This window comes from Podarcis erhardii (genome assembly GCF_964252035.2).
Source record: "Podarcis erhardii genome assembly, chromosome: 2".
In the NCBI taxonomy this organism is placed as follows: Eukaryota; Metazoa; Chordata; class Lepidosauria; order Squamata; family Lacertidae; genus Podarcis; species Podarcis erhardii.
In genome coordinates, this window is record NC_138498.1 from 79,724,114 (window position 1) to 79,738,928 (window position 14,815).

The following is a 14,815-nucleotide window of genomic DNA, read 5'->3' on the forward strand; positions in this document are numbered from 1 at the left end:
GAAATGACTGCTTAATGTAGTGGATATACCGAAGGGAAGCAAAAATACACCCAGAATCCACATGTAAATGACCTGAGGGCACAGCCATCCTTTGGGACAATATACCTTGTCAGGTATGTCATGTATTTCCCTGCTATTATTTCTCCTCTCTGCTTCTTTATGAAAAGCATAGGCAGTAGAATACACCTCTGGTTTTTTTCCAGTGAGGCTTATATAGGAATCGTATATTAATGGTGGCTTGCATCTGGAATGCATGGTGGGTCGCTCTCAGAGCATATAAGATGATGTGGCATTCAGATTCCGTGGGCTGCATGCTGCATTTTGCTGTTCTCTCTTATCTTCTCCGCTGCTTCTAGTATGGGAACTGTCTGGTCTTCAATTATCATGGAGCAGGAAGGGAAACATATGGTCTCTTAATTTGGTTGCACACACTTATATTTCTCTTTTGTGAGAGATCCAGTTCCCTTGTTTCCGTAATGACTTCTTCTCTTGAGGCTTTCTGTGTTGTCTATGTTATCTATGCACAACTGAGCAAAATATCACTCTGTTTATACATGCATCAGTTACAGGAACAATAGTGAAAATATATTCAGACCATGACCTTGCTTTTGCTATCTGCATACCAACCTCATAGTATTGTCAGCACATGGCATAGCTTTGCATACTATTTTGTAGCTGAGGATGTATTTTATACAGTAATTGCTCTGTGGTGTGAAAACCAAACATCACTAATTTATGAAAAAAATCACATTCAAAATGAGTCTGTGACTATTTCCCCCAGGGAAACTTTGGCTTAATTTTGAATTAGATGTTCTTCTGCATCCTGAATTGTCTATTGCAGCCAAATCCAAAATCTTATTCCATTAAGGACTGGGAAAGTGCCTATTTAAAATTGCACATTATTTCATAAATAAGATAAGACATCCTGACTTTTATTTCTTCTTTGCTCAAGAACAATGGGGTAAGAATAGGGATGGGCACATCCATTGTTTTTGGCTTCTAATTTTTTCCAGTCTGAAGTTCAGTTTTTCACATTTCCATATCAGTTTGCAAATCAATTTCCCACAATAAAATGCATTTTTGTATGTTATTTTCACTACAATGTACATTTTTATGCTCATCTGCCCTGGTCTGTGTATATTTGTACACATCACTTGACTGGAGAACTTCATTGCAAAATTCAGAAAACTTTGAAGAATGGCTGCATTTAGGTCCATGCATTGTTTCAACGACTTGGCTGAAACTTTTGCAGGGATTCCAACAATTCTGGACTGTGGCGCTGGAGGAAGCGCCCAAGACGCAACCATTTTCAGTGGAGTTGGTTCAAGCATTCAGCTTCAAAAGCATCAAGTGTGTTCCTGAGTGATATGCACGCAGGAGAGAATCTGTTCTTGGTGTGGTATAGCAGCACCTGCTATGGAAAGCAATTTCCCAATCAGGTGCACTGGATGTAGACCAAGGTCATGTACTAACAATTTAGTTACTACAAAGGCATAACTGAACATGGATCAAACCAGTACAGCCAACAGTTTAGATCAGGAGTTCCCAAACTGTGGTTCCTGGGCCACCAGTGGTTTGTATGTTTCATTAGCTGGACCACGCTATGTGCACATTAAATACTCATTGTGGGTTTTAATTGTATATTTATAACTTCCTGGTGTTTTGTTTTATTTTATTGTATTACAATTTGAATTTTGCAGAATGCAAATTGCAAAACAATAGAGTGCAATGTATAAGATATAAAAGATGAAGCGGGGGGAGGGACAAAAGAATACTGTGTTTGATTGATGATTTAAATGATAAATCTATGTGGGGATGGGGAGGATGCGGTGATGGCTTTGGTATATTTGCATTGTGATGTAATATAGAAAAAAAACAATGTTTTTTTAAAAAAAGATTCACTGCCATCATTTCAAAAGGATAAAGGTAGCATTTAATATAGCAATCTAAAATTTGCAATACGACAGTAGTGAAAAAGCTACTATCAAAGCAAAACTACATTTGTAGAGTGGCTACCATTTTAAATAAAGTATCTGGCTGGACAGAAATGCAGACATAAGTATAAGAATTAAATAAGGTCTGTGTTTACAAGCATGCATACTGACACCATACAAATGTATGCCCTTTGCAGGACACATAGTCCCTCATGACTATAGGTAGTGATAGCAACCAATAGCTACCTCGTTTAAGAGACCTTGGTGTGTTTTCATTATACACTCATTTTCCCTTTGTACATTACGAAGGTTCCCTGACACACACACCTGTTAGATGCTCCAGGGAAGACAAACTACTGAAATGTAGCAGATAACATTAATCTCTCTTATTATAACCAGGAAGCTAAAGCTCTACAGGGTTAGTAACAGGATAATTTTAATACAACGGATCAGAATATTTCTGGTACCAATAACATGAAGGCTTTAGGTGCCACTTATCCTTGGGAGCAAGGAGCTGTCTCCTGGATAAGGCTTGCTTAGAAATTAGATGAGAGATTACAGAACTTCCCAGAAGTATCATACCCAATTTCACAATTCAAAGTGAGAGAATGAACAAGTGGCAGAACACAGGTTGTATACAGATAAGGCCTCAAATTTGAATTTCTGGAATTTCCTGTGGAGCAGGGCTCATGGTCTGAGAAGGACACAGGCCACAGACCCCAGAGATGTGTTCAAGACCCACTGCAAGTCACTGCTGACAGTGCATGGGCTCTGTAATGGCTCTTCATATCTTCAATTGTCTTTTATTCTTCCAGCTTTTACACATTTCTAGATTGTGGAGAACTTTGTGCTTTGGTGTTGTAGCTTTTAAGCCCTCTGGGTGGTAACAGTCACAATGCATTGTGGGTGGCACTGTTGCTCAACAGGAGATAACCAAAGAGTTAGCCAAGGATTGGTGACCTGGAGTTTTCTCATGCGGTTTGCTTTGAATGAGTTCACAGGCAGTCAGTTCATGGTAGAGAGTATCTAAGACTTCAATGATATGTGGTTTTCCTTTAAAACAGAAAGAAATGCAAATAGTGAATTGGAAGGTTAACAAAACGAAGACGAAGCAGTATGAATATCAATAACATGTCCTTTCTTACAAAACATAGGCATAATTGCCAAAATTTGATGCAGACTTTTTGAAGGACTGCATTGTGAACACATTCTTGTTCATATCAAAGTGAAGCAGAGTGGAGCAATCTTCAGTTATCTTGGTTGCTCCTTCTGCTTCACACACTGTGGTCAGTTAATCCACATCCTTGAACACACAAAGATGAGTTTTGAAATGTATCTGTCTCTGTATGTTGGCAGTGTGCTGTAAGGCTAAACCCCCTGAAGCTGTAGTCACAAATAAATAGCCACAGATAAAGCCTTTGGGCTGTAAAATTAATCTCATGCCTAAATCAAAGTTGAGTTCTCACTACAATGAGAGAAAATTGCTAACCAAATCCACCTGGTAACGTTTGATTGTGGGTGCTTCCAGTCAGGTGCTGAATATTGCAAATGGGTTAATCAGATTTTGCAACCCAGTCACTGGCAACATGGGTTTTTTTTTAATAGCTTATCTAGTTTTCCATGGAACAGGTAAGTCCAGATAAAATGGGGGGAAATATGGGCTGGAATTTTAATGCCAGCGATGTCCTGCAGATGCTGCGCACGAAGATTTCGGGATGCAATTTGTGCAGTAGTGAGTACAAAGAAGGTTGATGTTGCAAATGAGGCAGACTTAAAATAGAATGCTTGTGGGTTGAGTTTCTTTTCATTTGTGATGCAGAGAATTCTATTTGTTGGGGAAAGAAGCGGGGAGGAGAGGGAAGTAAGGGAAGAAATGGGAAGTAAGGAGGGAACTGCACTGTAAGCTCCACACGGGACTGTTGACAAAAGCAGCAGACCTCCAAGAAGTTCAAGGTGCACACATGCTCCTCACAAAGCTACAATTCCCAGATTTCCCTGGGAATGTGGATTGATCGTTAGACAGCTCCAAAGATTGTAGCTCTGTGAGGTGTATAGGGGTCTCCTGACACTTCTCAGCAGACTTAACAAACCACAGTCCCCACAGTCTTTGGGGGAAGCCATGTCTGTTTAAAGTGGTATGATACAGATTGAAATGTATAGTGCAGACAGGGCCAATGTTACGATTCCCAGCAACAGTGCCCAGAATTCTTTGAGTGTAAAATGTGTTCTGAATGTGCTTTAATGGTACGGGGCAGGATTTAACTAAGGAGCCCCATCAGCATAAGCCCTGCAAAGGGACTTCCACTTGTGCAGTGGGCCTTTCCCTGTTCTCTTCCCCCTGCAGGCCCCCTAAATTGCCTAAATGGGGCAGGATGGAAGAACCCCTAGAACAGCACACAGGAGGGGGAGGAGGGTGGTCATTCTGCCTGGGGAAATGCTTGGCCTAACATTCACCTTAGGATCATGTTGAACACTTCCCATAGCGTCTTCTCAGCTTAAGTCTCTTAAAAAAGTCAAAGAAATTTCTCTTCCATGCCACTCCCTCAAGAAAACAACAGAAAACCAGGCCTCACTTTTGTAGGGGGCAGGATATTTTTAGGGAGGGGATTTTGGCACAAACTTAGTTTATTTGCCATTTATTGAAGGACTCGTATTGAAGGGTTCAAATATCCAGATGCCTAGCACTGAGGGACAAGGAATCCCTGCTGGAGACAAAGAGATAATGACAAACAATAAAAACCTTCTGTATGCATTAATTCCCTCCCATTACTTGCATTTAGATCATTCAGACTAAATTTTGAATCGTTATCTCATATATTTTCATCCATTCTTCAACCCATTTTGCTCTATGAAAAGCTCTGCCTTTCCCTGCAGACTGTCCGTGTGCAACATGCCAGGTCCCTCTCAAGGAGGTCAGTGCAAAAACTTTGCAATTAGAAACCAAGTAATCAAATAAAATCCATCAGGTCATAAAGGTTCTCGTAACAACAGCTTATGCACAGAGGGGCTACCGCCTGAGGAGAGGACTCAGCAGATTTAGGCTTTGCATATGAACATGAAAGGTTATTACAGAGAAGATCTGACCCACTTCCTTCACTAAAGGATGCTACTTTCCGCTATATTCTCTTTTGTTACACTGTAGGGAGGAAAGAAACTTTTATGCAGTGAAGAAAAATTAGCCTAGAGGGTGTGTTCTATTTTCTCACATATCTGTACAACCCCAATGAAAAGGAATAGGTTGAATATGCATTTGGGCAAAGCTTACAGTCAATGATAAAAAGACTGAGTGAGAGGGAGGTGTCTCCAGTTATGCACAAAGTTCATGCTAATGGCAGAATCTAGTTATGTTTCCATTTCCATGTAATTTCAAAGATGGGAAGACCTTCGATTTAATAGATGTCTTCAAGTAACAATTCCCCGTCTCTCAAAGCACAGCAATGGTGAAATTAAGATTTTATTTATTTCTCACCAAAAGTGTCAAATGACAAAAAGCATCTCCCCTGCAACTTGCTTTATGTCAGGACAGCAATTAGACATGCTGACCCCTCTAAACAAAAACAGGAAGTGGTGCCTTCTCTACCAGGGTTGCTACCTCATTTGCCTTCCTACAGCCCTAATAGCTGCTCACCCATCTCACCTTTTCTCTTGCCCAACTATCAGAGAACAGTCATAGGGGTCTTTATGAGTTCTATCCTTTGACCAATGCCTGAGCTCATAGAAAACCTTGCTTATCAGCAGGTGCTTAGATGAATTTCCTTAACTGGACCTATCCCTGACTCTCAAGAGTGTAACATCTTCTCTTTATCTCAGGGATGGGGAAATTACGGTCCTTTTGATATTCTTGTACTCCCAACTCCCACCATTTCTGGCCATTGGCCATGTTGGCTAGGTATGATGGGAGTTGTGAGTCCAACAACATCCAGATGGCTACAGGTTCCCCATACCTTCCCTAGCCATTTCTGGGTAACAAAAGAATGTACCAGGCAGTGCTGGAATGAAAAGTCTCTTCCATCCACTGCAATAGCAAAAGCATGTTCCCGTCCAAATTGCTGCTCTAGGTGGCCTCTCTATGGACAGTGACACCGAATGGCAAGGCTCTCCGTGCATGGCTTTACTTGCTTACCATGTTCTGGGTCACAGCAGGATTCCAAAGTGCTCAGTAAGATTTTCCCCAAGGCGCGCTTAGATATGTTCTTCAAAACACAAAATATTAGGGAACATTTAGCTTCAACAGAGGCTTATATGCACACTTCTAAAGAGAAAGCACATTAGTAATCCCTAAACAAAAAAGGAAACTTGGTCTCCCTAAACTAAAAAGGAAACTCAATACTATATCTAACCAAAAAACCCCCACCTCATATTCATTATTTTGTTGATTTAAAAGATACTGTGCCTTTTCCTTACAAAAAGCTAAAGACTGCTAACTATAAACTGGCTGAAACATGATTTATTTTTGGCATTCTTTTATTCTTTGTCATGTTTTGACCAAGAGATAAATTCTAGAGTGCAGTTTCAGAGGGTAGTACCTATGCAATGATGCATGGACACACCTGGGTACATGGTTGTACACAACAAAAATGCAAGCAGAGGATATGGAATAAAGAAAGCATTCAAAGTGATTGTGGGCTAATGGCATAATACTAATGGCAGTTTAAGCAAATGTATAAGTGGATAGCATATCAATTTGCAATGGAATAAGTGAGTCCAGTTCACATATGGCCCCAGCTCATGAGTTTTGTGCACATGAGGGTTTAGCCTACCACATCACTTGTAAAACTTGTAAAGTATATATAAGGAGGCCTCTCATGTCAACCTGCTACCTGTTTTGGGGGCACTACAGGGCAGAACAGAGTCTCAAACAAAGACGTGCTCTCCCAAGCCCACATTCCCAGCATGTTTGCACTTGTGTCTCAGCGACATCTATGCTGACTTGGTTATGTACACAGAATGGAAGATAGCAGGATCCCCAAGGACATGCTCTATGGGGAGCTGGCTTCAGGTACCAGGCCTCGTGGCAGACCAACTCTGCATTACAAAGATGTCTGCAAATGTGACATGAAGGCTGGAACATCAGCCCCACTGTGTGGGTATCCCTTGCAGACAACTGGAGTGCCTGGAGACAGACAGTCAGGTTGTGTATCCACAGCAGTGCCCAGAGGAGAAATGACAGCTGAGAGCAGTGCAGAGAGAAGAAACGCCATGGTGCATCTGTAACAGTGAAACCAGACACCTTCATCTGTCCCACTTGCAATAAAACATGTCTCTCCCATTTGGTCTCTACAGCCACAGCAGGCACCGTAACTCTCCAACAGTTTGACTTTACCCCTGATGGCATACTCTTCCATTGTCTCTCGGGACAGGTGGATGGAAACAATGGATATCTGAACATAGTTTATCCATATGTGATCAAACTGTATTACAGTGGTACCTCGGGTTAAGAACGTAATTTGTTCTGGAGGTCCGTTCTTAATCTGAAACTGTTCTTAACCTGAAGCACCACTTTAGCTAATGGGGCCTCCGACTGCCGCCGCTGCACAATTTCTGTTCTCATCCTGAAGCAAAGTTCTTAACCCAAGGTACTATTTCTGGGTTAGCGGAGTCTGTAACCTGAAGCGTCTGTAACCTGAAGTGTCTGTAACCCGAGGTACCACTGTATTTTGGCTGGCACCGAGATAACAGAGGAGTGAAAAGCAGAAATACATGAGTCATAGGCAGCAATAGATACTCAGAGGCGCAGAAGCAAGGACTGGACATCATGAGAGTGAGGAATTTTTCAGGATGCAGAAGTCCTCTCGAAGGCAGCTTTGGTGTCTAGAAACCCCCCAGCCCCCCTCATCTTCAAATATTCCTAGCCATCAGTGAAAGCAAGAAATGAAACTGTTCTCCCTCAGGCTTACAAGAGTGCCATTCAGTTTCATGTGAGAGAACAAAAGCCTTACCGATTCCCAAGACCCTAACAATGTGGGGGCATTCTGTGCATTTCCCCCAGGGTGCTGTAATTCACCCTATTCATTGACAGATCTTATCACCATCTTGAGCTACAATATATGACAGCATACAGGACTCATGACACTGTTCTCAGAGTGGTGTGACACACTGCTTGATGGATCGTCTGCTAAGCCGAGATGACTTTCAGTGAGACTGCCGGTCAATGAGGGACATGTCACAGAATCCTGACACAGAACGCAGCAATGCTTTCTGCCAATCATAATCAGTCATGGCGCTTTAATAGCATATCCTTTGTGGGATTGTTATTGATCCAAAGAGCAAGCACTGCCACACTCAGGATATGAAGGCTCGGCCGAGCCGGGCAGTGAGTTAACATAATAGAAAAAAGCTACACTTACTCTGGAGAGCCTCCAGAAGCACGGAGGCATATTTCAAGCATGATAAAGCAATCATCAAGTCAATCACATTCACAATAAGTAACAGCTTTGCATGCATTTAAAAGCAAGAGGAGTGAACTCCAGATGCAGATCCAGAGCAGGTCCATTTGCTTTGTTGAAATGGTTTTGAAAGACCTTGCTTCTCACAGTCACCATGACTCCAGTCCTACGAATCAAGGAAAGCAACTTTTTAAAATGATCTGCCCTTAACGTCTTGTTGTATATATAATATTTGTACAGCTTGTTATATGTTTGATGTGCTAACAGGTGAAACTAAAATCATCTAATCACTAAATGCCCTAGGATGCTTTCAGGGAAATACATGTGTCTTCCGTTCCACTAAAGGAGGAAATCCATGCCATGCTGTGTCTACTGTTCTGTCAGCACAAGCAATTTCAGCCTGCCAGATGGAACAATTGTGCACAGAGAAGGGATGGGGAGAAGTTCAATTCAGCTTGAATTTAGAGGCGTATCTGTTATATTTCCACTTCCTGAAACAATTATGAGAACTGAAACACAATCATCCTTCAAAATTCCATATTTTGTGACACAGATCTCCAACCAATGCTTATAAAAAATACAAACATTGCAAGTAAGTGTGCATAATAATGAATGTAGTAGTGCAACTAACATACCAACTGTGCTACATTAGGTAAAATAGCTTGCAAAATGTGTACATTGGTCAAAACTGCCTGGGATTGAATCTGGGACCTTCTACATGCAAATTATCCCAAGCACAGATTATCCCATAAGATCACCCACTCACTTGCCTGCCTGGATAATTTTTTTAAAGTTTTATTGATTTCCTACCCCTACCCCCAAGTATATCATAATTCATGTATTCACATGAGCATTCATATAACCTTTTGGGAAGGCTCCCTTCCTTGCTTGTGTAGATATTTCCATTATTCTTTAAAACACTTAAAAAAAAATGATATGCATAGCTTCTGTCTAGCACATAAATCAATATCTCTCTCTCTCTTTAAAAAAAAATCTTTAGGAATAACATTAACTATAATGGTAGCTGCTTACAACCTGATCAAGCCAATTACCCACCTTTTAATATAGACATGTAGAAGAATAAAATAGGAAAGTGAGCAGACTTTCTCATCTTGTAACCATCCTTTTTCTGCATGTTTGTACAGCACTGATGCTGGATCAGGTCTAGCATTTCCATGGTTGTGCTAATGATGAAGCTGCCACCACTATTACTGCTTTCTAAAAAATCAGGGTTGGAGAAGTTGGGATTCTCACAATGCTGATTTCCGTGCAAGGTATCAAAGGGGTGTGCAATCCCCCTTCAACTGCTTCTTCTTCCCTGCACTCATCCTTATGTGCTTGCAGTGGGTGGGAGAACAATGATGGGAGGAAGGGAGAGCAGGGGTAGAAGATTTAGAATTCCTTCCCTGTCTATTGCTCCTTCCATCTAAATCACATAATAACTTGGGCCAGGGATAGCTCAGTTGGCAAAGCACGAAACTCTTAATCTCAGAGTCGTAGGTTTGAGCCCCACACTGACAAAATATTCCTGTATTGCAGGGGGTTGGACCCTTGTGATTCCTTCCAGCTCTACAACCCTGTGGTTCAAAGGCAATGAGAAGTTCCTCCCCTCTTCGGATGTTCACTTTCCCACTTTCCCAGACTTGGGTTTTCTCCAAATGTATAGTTTTGCCCCACTCACACTAAACATTTGCATAGCAGCTTTAAGTGTTCAAAGCACTTCGCATGGGTTAACCAGTTGCAATCTTTACAACAACCCTGCAAAGTCAGACAGTATTATTATATGTGGGGGCTGAGAAAGAGTGCCTAAGGCCACCTAGCGAATTCATGGCAGAGGTGAGATCCAAACCAAGGGCTTCCTGATTTGCAACTCGGTCTTTTAACTGTGATGCTACGACAGTTCACATGAAGTAGCCTTGTTAAGAAAGCTACTCGCAAGAAGCTTTCCCTCTGCACAGACACACCAATCAAATACTCTCAAGCCCTGGTATCAACTGCTCTGAATGGGGAAGCAGATTAACAGTTATTTTAGATCAATCTGAAGCAATCTCAGGCCTAAACCTTCCTTAGGAGAGAGAGAGGATGAATATCTCTGATGGGAAAGCTATTCATCTGGATGTTTGGGCTGTCATTTCCTAATGCAGCCATGCGCTGCCAAGCTTTCCTGCAGCAAACTCAAAATGACACTGGATGTGGCCACCTAATGGAAAGCTCATGGAAAGATACACGGTTGTGTATCCATACGGAGGGTCAGGGTCCAGACTCTCAGCTACCTCCCACTATTTTCTTGCCATACCAGGTCCCGAAGTTGCTGAAGCAGCTGCAAAACATCCAAGAGCTTTTCTTCCACCAGGGACAGCCTTACTCTCTCTGTCTCCAACATCTGCATCTCCATCTTCAGCAATTCAGTCTCCTCCAACTTCTGCTGCAGTTCCCCTAGCAATGGGCCTTTCATCTGGACAACGATAGATGACATGAAAAGTACTGGAGCACAAGCATTAAATGTATTCCCCAACTCTTTAATCAGCGGTAAATGCCCATTATGAACATGAACTTAATTTTGCCAAGTGGAAAGTGTCACTAAAGGATATAGTGAGTAGGAAGTAAAGGCAAAGATCCGCATTCTGGGCCTTTACTATGGTGGCTTCCTGATTGTGGAATGCTCTCCCCAGAAAGGCTCACCTGACACCATCATTATATGTCTTTAGGCACCAGGCAAAAACATTCCTCTTTACCCAGGCTATTAAATAATCTATGGCCTGTAAAAGTATTTGGGAGAGGACTGTTGTTATTATGACTATCTTATTATTAGGCTGCCTGTCAGTATGCTTTATATTGTGTTTTTATCACGGATGTTCTGCAACGTGTTTTTAATGTTGTCTACTGCCCTGGGATCTTTTGATAAAGGGTGGTATACACGTTGAATGAATGAATGAATGAATGAATGAATGAATAAATAAATAAATAAATAAATGGGAATTTCATGGGCTGTTTAACATAGCCAAGATTGTCTGGGGATTTCAGGTTTTCTGAGTGTGCCTTGTAGGTTCACATATATTTTCAAAAGGAAGCGATACAGATAGGATTGACCTCTTCCACCACCAATTCTGTCCCATGGCTTTTATTGCACCTGTATGCCTGGTGGTTCTGCTGTAGCAGAAATAAAATCAAGATCTCAGCTGGTGTTTTTCATTCTCCTTGAGCCATTAGTATTTTGCAAAGCCCTTACTTAACTAAACACATGCTTCACTGCACTCCTGTGAAACACTTTTGATTGCTTAAAGTTTAAGTGTATGAACCATTTAGCAGGAGAGAAAATATTGGCATATACATTAACTTCAGGGGGACCACCTGTGTGATCAAGTTAAACATGCACTTTAGAATTGGTTGCCTCTTTCTTTTAAGAACATAGTCAAGGGCTTCATTGAATTGAAGGTCATGTCAATACCCACTTCCACCCAGCTGGGTCTAAGTAAACATCTTTGTCACCAAAATATTCATTTCCTTCACACGCGCACATGCCTAACCATGCCTACTCAGAAGTAAGTCCTAGTGAATTCAGTGGGGCTTATTTCCAGGTAAGTGCAGTTGGCAGTGTTAATGTTACAATGCAGGAAGCAGAGCCACTGAATCTTGGCGCCTGTGCTGAATACAGTGGTACCTCAGGTTAAGTACTTAATTCGTTCCGGAGGTCCATTCTTAACCTGAAACTGTTCTTAACCTGAGGTACCATTTTTGCTAATGGGGCCTCCCGCTGCCACCACGCCACCACCGTGTGATTTCTGTTCTCACCCTGAAGCAAAGTTCTTAACCCGAGGTACTATTTCTGGGTTAGTGGAGTCTGTAACCTGAAGTGTCTGTAACCCGAGGTACCACTGTAATTCAACACACAAGCTTCATCTTGAATCTTCTGTGTGGTCACAAGTTCCATTCAGTTTAACAGCTAATCATGGGGCAATGCTCTTGAACATGGACCAGTTCGTGCTCTATTTAAGCAATACTGTCATTATTATTTTTAAAGGAGAAATATGTTCCCCAAAACTGTGACAGCTTGCCTATTTATAATGAGGACACTTCCAGACAAGCTGTTTATTCAGCATTTATATGGGGAGGTATCCAACATAGTGCCGTGGTAATAATTCAAGCAGCACAAGCATTTAAGCTTGCCAGATGGAATGATCCCCCACTCCCCTGTGTTGTTTTAGGGGCTCTCCTGACCCTTGTGGAGCCAATTTGTGCAACATAGGAGCACAGGGGGAAGAGAGGGGGTATGCCCCCTTGCACTAGCATAAATCCTTGCGTGAGCTTCCACTAGTGGGGCTCATCAGTTGAATCCCACCCACAAGTATGTTTGCAGGAAGATTAGACAACATTGCATCAAGCAACTGTTGTTCCAGGCTTTCCAATGCATTTCCTCATCACTTTCCTTCTTGCAAAAAGGCCAATTTAGAGTGAGGTGGGGAGGGGAACCATGTTGGTTGCACAAGAGCTCCAAATCAACTTTGTGACAGGTCAAATGTGCCTCACAGGCCCCCCAAGGTTGTTAAACCATGTCTTAGCCTAGGGCAAATGCTCCTTCTCAGCTCCTCTGTCAATCTGCAGCATGGGTAGAGGACATCTGCCAAACAGTGATTTCTGCACTCCCATTTCCACATGCATTTCCAATGCATCGAAACACAAACAAAAAGTTGCCCTCAGCGTTTGTCTGTATCAGATTCGCCTCCAGGGAAGTAGCTATGATTCCCAAGAACAGTGTGATTCTGTGGTAGATTACTTTCACTGCACTCCCCCCCACCCCAACTTGGTCTAGCAAGGTTATTTTCCTATTCACTACTGACACATTACAAGAGAGGTGTCCCCAAATCCAGAATCCATTTCAAAGTCTATATTTCCCTCTATCCATTAAACCAGTAGTAAGGAACCTTTTTCAGACCAAAGGATGTGTTCTCACATTTATGGACTAGGGATGCAAGACTGCCTGTTTTGGTTTTCTCGCTTCTCATTTTTCAAATCTTAAAATCAGTTCTCCACATTTCTGCAGGAAATTTTCATTTAAAACAAAAAAAAATCTCTCATGAAAATTCCATGGCACTTGTGCATATTTATCCTAATAAACACATTTTTGACTAACATACGCATTTTTGCAAGCAATCACTCTTAATACGATGCATGTTTGTAAGTTTTTTAAGTAATATATTCATTCCTGTGCACTAATGTTCCCATACACACACACGCACACACCATTGGTTGGAGAACTACATAGCAAAACCTGGATATGCGTGAATTTTGATGGATTGTTTTGGTTTGGTTTGCGTATTGTTTCAGAGAGTACAAATCCAATAGATTTGATTCAAACTGAATCTCTCTCCTGTCCCCAGCAAGGAGAGGCAGATAGGGTGGAACCACAGGAGTGGTCTGTAGAAGGATCTGGCCTGTCTCAAATGCCAACCAGAGAGGCCAGGAGGACTGCATTTGCTTCACGCGAAGCAATTAACCCTCAAAAACTGTGTCCCTCTTTAGCCACGCTGTTGGATCTCTTGAGCTTCAATTCGACACATGCTTACTTTGACTGTGTGAATATTCCACAGTGTTCTCTATTCTCCGCCTGTTTCTCCTTGTTTGGAACAGATAAACAAAGGCAATTACGAGCTCTCTTGCAAGTATCCACTAGTCCTCAGCTTATCAAGAAGCTAATTGCTACCTGCCTTTTCAGAACCAATGAAGAAATTCCACAAAGCAACTCAGGGTCTTTATCATGTTGGACACACACAGCTTGTTTTCTCCTTGATCAATGCTATTGAATGGTGCTGTAATTATTGTACAAACTGTGCTGCAGCCACAAGTTCATAATTTTCTTTGAAGTTTATGTAACACTACAGGCTGGATGTAGATGGTAATGCTTCTCATCCTTTTAATCATGGTTGCTGCTACAGATTTTTAAAGGTCCTGGTGGCAGAAGTGCAATTGGAATTGGCCAGGATCCACATACGCTGGTAATGGGCATCTCTGAAAGCCACTATTACATCACAATTGCCACTGGAAAACAGAGAGTTTTGAAGCACAATCCAGATTATCACCTTTAGGTTTATGCAAGGCTTAGAAAGGGCTATTTAGACTACTACCGCACTCCCATTTCCTCCCAAATACCGAAAGCACATTCCCTCCAACAGCCATTGGAGGCACACAGTTTTTAAAAATTGGTTTTCTGGATTGCAGCTCTACAATATGGTTGAATACAGAATTGATGTTGCATAAGGTCCATCCATGGGACGCGGGTGGCGCTGTGGGTTAAACCACAGAGCCTAGGACTTGCTGATCAGAAGGTCGGCGGTTCGAATCCCCGCGACGGGGTGAGCTCCCGTTGCTCGGTCCCTGTTCCTGCCAACCTAGCAGTTCGAAAGCACATCAAAGTGCAAGTAGATAAATAGGTACCGCTCCGGCGGGAAGGTAAACGGTGTTTCCGTGCGCTGCTCTGGTTTGCCAGAAGCGGCTTTG

General features: G+C 42.1%; 1 protein-coding gene and 1 long non-coding RNA gene across 11 annotated transcripts in view; one reads left to right on the plus strand and one right to left on the minus strand.

Moving 5' to 3' along the window:
* LOC309335526 overlaps window positions 1-14,815 on the plus strand; it is a 50,490-nt gene that overhangs the window by 12,447 nt on the left and 23,228 nt on the right. The gene's annotated exons all lie outside the window — the stretch shown is intronic.
* EFCC1 (EF-hand and coiled-coil domain containing 1) overlaps window positions 1,911-14,815 on the minus strand; it is a 63,249-nt gene continuing 50,344 nt past the window's right edge. Inside the window, exons 6-9 of one of the 8 annotated variants that reach the window (XM_081850586.1) lie at window positions 10,617-10,775; window positions 6,057-6,127; window positions 4,389-4,437; window positions 2,879-2,987 (exon numbers count right to left, since the gene is read on the minus strand). In XM_081850586.1, coding sequence (XP_081706712.1) covers window positions 4,425-4,437; window positions 6,057-6,127; window positions 10,617-10,775 — 243 coding nt within the window. In that variant the 3' untranslated portion in view covers window positions 2,879-2,987; window positions 4,389-4,424. Of the gene's footprint in view, window positions 2,988-4,388; window positions 4,438-6,056; window positions 6,128-10,616; window positions 10,776-14,815 lie in introns of all 8 variants that reach the window. The other 7 variants (XM_081850589.1, XM_081850584.1, XM_081850585.1 and 4 more) reach the window with 7 other exon arrangements.